The 4111-nt window shown below is 37.7% G+C and overlaps 1 protein-coding gene across 2 annotated transcripts in view; it reads left to right on the forward strand.

Moving 5' to 3' along the window:
- Positions 1-4111, forward strand: part of PSMA8 (proteasome (prosome, macropain) subunit, alpha type, 8) — a 71032-nt gene that overhangs the window by 27527 nt on the left and 39394 nt on the right. For both annotated transcript variants that reach the window (XM_006835032.1, XM_006835033.1), the window contains one exon: positions 4-128. In XM_006835032.1, coding sequence (XP_006835095.1) covers positions 4-128 — 125 coding nt within the window. The remainder of the gene's footprint in view (positions 1-3; positions 129-4111) is intronic.

Raw genomic sequence — 4111 nt, forward strand, 5'->3', positions numbered from 1 at the left:
TAGGACTAACTGCGGATGCTAGAGTAGTAATAAACAGAGCCCGTGTGGAGTGCCAGAGTCATAAGCTTACAGTGGAGGACCCAGTCACAGTAGAATATATAACTTGTTTCATAGCAACTCTAAAGCAGGTAAGCTAACAGTCTAACTATTTCTTCATGTTTTCTCCTTTTACATTCTTAAATGGGTACTATATATGGATACAACCATTTAGCTTGTTAAATCTACAAAATGTCTTTTTCTTTCTCACTCACTAACTTCATATGTACACATTTATAATAGTGAAATCTGATCACCAGAAATCTCAAATCAGCATAAGTTCTGAGAATAATATAAAATCTTAGAAGAGCAATAAATCTGATCTATTAATGGTTTTAATATACTTCCAGAGATATAGCAATGAGAAAGATTGAATTTTTTTCAGAGAAATACCTATGACTCTTTCATCTACAAAGTAGGCACAACTAATCAGATTGACATCTGATTCTAAATACTGATATTTTAACATTAAGTATAATCATGTATGCATGTATTCTCTTTTCACTTACTATCATTTCATTTGTACTTTATATATGTCAACATAGTTCTCATAGTTAATCATTTTTGCTAACTATATAAGAAGATTTGAAAAAGTTTGTGGAAAACCGGAATTAAAAGATAATGGGATTTTTTCCCTGAACTTGTTGACACACTCTTTTATAATACTATATCTAGTTTCTATCTAAGGAGCTCTGGGAATGTAGTGGTTACGAGTCAGGCTAGCTATCTCATGGTCAGCAGTTTGAAACTGCCAGAGTCTCCGCATGAGAAAGATGAGGCTTTCTGTTCCCTTAAAGATTTATAGCCTCTGAAACCCTTTCCAAAGTCACTATGAGTCAGACCAAACTCCGTGGCATATAATTACTACAACCAGTTTCTGTCAGGAGCGTGGTGGCTATGTAGGATATGCACAGGATAGAAAACCACAAAGTCCATGGTTCTAGCCCACTAGCCGCCCTGTAGGAGAAAGATTAGACTTTCTGCTCCTGAAAAGATTTACAGCCTTGGAAAACCTATACAGGGTTGCTGTTAATTGGAACTGACTCGATGGCACTTAACAACTGTTTCTGATAATTTAGTTTGCAGTTTTATTTTTCAGTAGTACCTTTACCTTGTTCCCCTTTTTTCCTACATTAATAATGCCATTCTCTTTTTCACAGCTTCCCCCCTACTTTTGAATATTGTTAAATTAATATTCGGTATAAAATTATTAGATCAGGAATAGTAACTGGTTTTTAGACTCTTGGTTATTGTTGCTAAGTGCTATTGAATTTGTGTTGACTCGTAGTAACACTGTATAGGGTTTCTGAAGAACAGCTGGTGAGTTTGAATGGCTGACCTTAAGGCTAGCACACCAGTGCTTATCCTACAGTATGAAACCAGAACTCCAAGACTTGTTATGTGTATCTAAATTGCTTTCTAAAAAAAAATCAACACAATTTTATTGGGTAGTTGTTGTTGTTGTTATGTGCCATGGAGTCAGTTCCGACTCATAGCGACCCTGTACAGGGTTTCCTAGGCTGTAAATCTTTACGGGAACAGAAAGCCTCATCTTACTCCCGCGGAACGGCTGGTAGTTTCGAACTGCTGACCTTGAGGTCACAGCCCGATTCATAACCACTATGCTGCCAGAGCTCCCATACATAATATATCTCTGAAGAATCATCAATGTTGAGTTTTTTCATTTTTCTTTGGTTTTTCAAATAAGTATAATATAGCTCTATGTTGTTTTAATTTGTGTTTTATAACTAGTATTAGGTTGAATTTTTCCACTCTTTTTGTTTCTCCTAGTAAAAACTATCTTTCCTTGTAACAAGTACTTAAGTAGTTAAGGAGAGAGAATTTTGAGTTTTGAATCCTGGCTTTGCTACTTCGTAACTGGTGCCTGTTTTTATCTCAGTATTCTTATTTACAAAATGAACACTATAATAATATCATTGAGTTAGTTACATTATGAATTTAATAATTTAATGGATATAATCATATTTAGTATACTTCTGGCATGGATTTTACCATTTACCTACTTAGAAACTCTTATAAACTACATATTCTAAATAGGTCTCTGGGTAGTACTCAAGGTTGGTATCTCAAACCCATTTAGAGCCTCAAAAGACAGAACACAAACTCTGCTTCTGAAAGATCACAGCCTTGAAAACTCTGTGGAGCAGCTGTACTCTAACAAATGGTTTGATTCAGAATTGATTCAGTGACAACTGGTCAGCTTTAGTTTTTCTATACAGCATATTGGGGTCCAGGTATGGTGCTTGCTGTAGGATAAGCAGTAGACTGCTAACTACAAGTTCAGTGGTTCAAATCCACCAGCTGTTACTCAGAAACCTTATACTGGGTCACTGTGAGTCAGGATCTACTCGATGACACTTAACAGCAACAAACAGTATATTTAAGTTTTAATGAATTTATTTCTAACAAAGTTGACCTATTTTTTTCATTGTTATTTCATACTGCAAGAAAGGCCAGTATTTTTGTATTATGCTACTTTTCTATTTTATTTTCCCCTTGAATAAAACAATTCACCAAAAAACAACAGAAGCAAAACATTGTAAATTCAGTGTTCTTAATTGTGTTGTGTTTTTTTTCCCCTTAAATTTTTACTGTGGATTGAGTGAAAGTTTACAGGGCAGATCATCCGTTTTACATTCAACAAATCATGCATCTTGTTTCATCACGTGATTACATTCCCCTCCATGTACCATCAGTAACAGTATTTCTCTCTATTCACTTTAGCTCTTTTAAAAAAACAAAACAAAAAGCACTCAGCATATATAATAATGTATCCCACCAAGGGCGCATTCTGCAAGTCTGCCTTATGGCCACCATCTCTTAGTCCCTCTCTTCCCATGAATCTAGAGTCCTCAGCTGCTCCCTCTATCCATGTCCCCATCTCTGCCTCCATCTCTGGTATTGCTGCTTCTCTGGATAAGGTCCCGCAATCTGCTTGTGCTGTGGTCCTAGGTTCTCCCTTGGTGGTCCTAGGGTCCTTTGTTTCTTTATATTTTTTTACAATTGTGACAGTCACAATTAGTCATGATAAGAATTTCTCACTGATGAATTATAAGAATCTTATCCCCATCTCTTTTAACCAGACCTATCTAGACAAGATAACAACTATTCAGTGGGGACTCTTTCTTCCCCGACACACTCTTAAACTAAACTCACCCTTGAAATGTTGTAAGCTAGTCACTACGTGCCTTTATCGCCCCCTCATTTTAGGTAGCCAATATCTAAGTTGCCCGTCCCTATCTACCCTGTGTACAGAGGGGATAGCATTGGTTTTTGATATGAAGACTCCTTTCCTGTCTGTTGGTATTTAGAGTTACTACCTCCATGAGTATAGGTCAGGTTCATCAAATTGTAGCAATTTACCCACGTTTCTTTTATCCAAAAAACTTTATTTTATTTTTATTTTTGTAATCTTCCTCTAGTTAAGTTCGGATTGTTAAGCTATCGAAGCTAGGTCAAATGCATACTGTCTGCAAGTTTGGGTGTTCTTGTGCATCTCCCCTCACTTCATATCAGCTGGATGCTTCACTCTTAGCTCTAGCCCTCTGTGGCTATGTCCTTATCCATGGGCTCAAGTGTCCCTAGGTCTCACCACACTTTGGACCAATCAGCCCTTCCTGTTCTCTCTCTCATCTCCAGGATGAGAGTCAATGGATTGTGGTTGAACTGAGTCCATTTCTTCATTGCTGCCTTTCCCCCTCTTCCACTCACCAGTGTGGTTGCCAGCAAGCTTACATGCCTGCTCATGGTTCCCTTTGAGTTTCAGTCTTAGGGGGGAGTTTGTCCTGAAGGAACTTGATTGCTTGCCCTGACCACTTCTGACAAACAACTTGCTTATTTTTGTGGTAGCCAGTCATGCTGACATTTTTGTTTTGTTTTTTTCCTGATGATCTTTCTTTGAAGTTGTATCTGCTGTTGCTCTAGCTGTTCCAGGCTGGTCTGCTTGTCCTTTCTAATGGGAATGTCTCACCTCATAAGATTCTGGATGGGAGTCAGGATTCTACCTAAGGCCATATACTCTGCAAAGGCTCCACGAGAGGCCTATTTCACTGGG

The sequence above is a fragment of the Chrysochloris asiatica genome, unplaced genomic scaffold, assembly GCF_000296735.1.
Source record: "Chrysochloris asiatica unplaced genomic scaffold, ChrAsi1.0 scaffold00015, whole genome shotgun sequence".
NCBI classification, from domain to species: Eukaryota; Metazoa; Chordata; class Mammalia; order Afrosoricida; family Chrysochloridae; genus Chrysochloris; species Chrysochloris asiatica.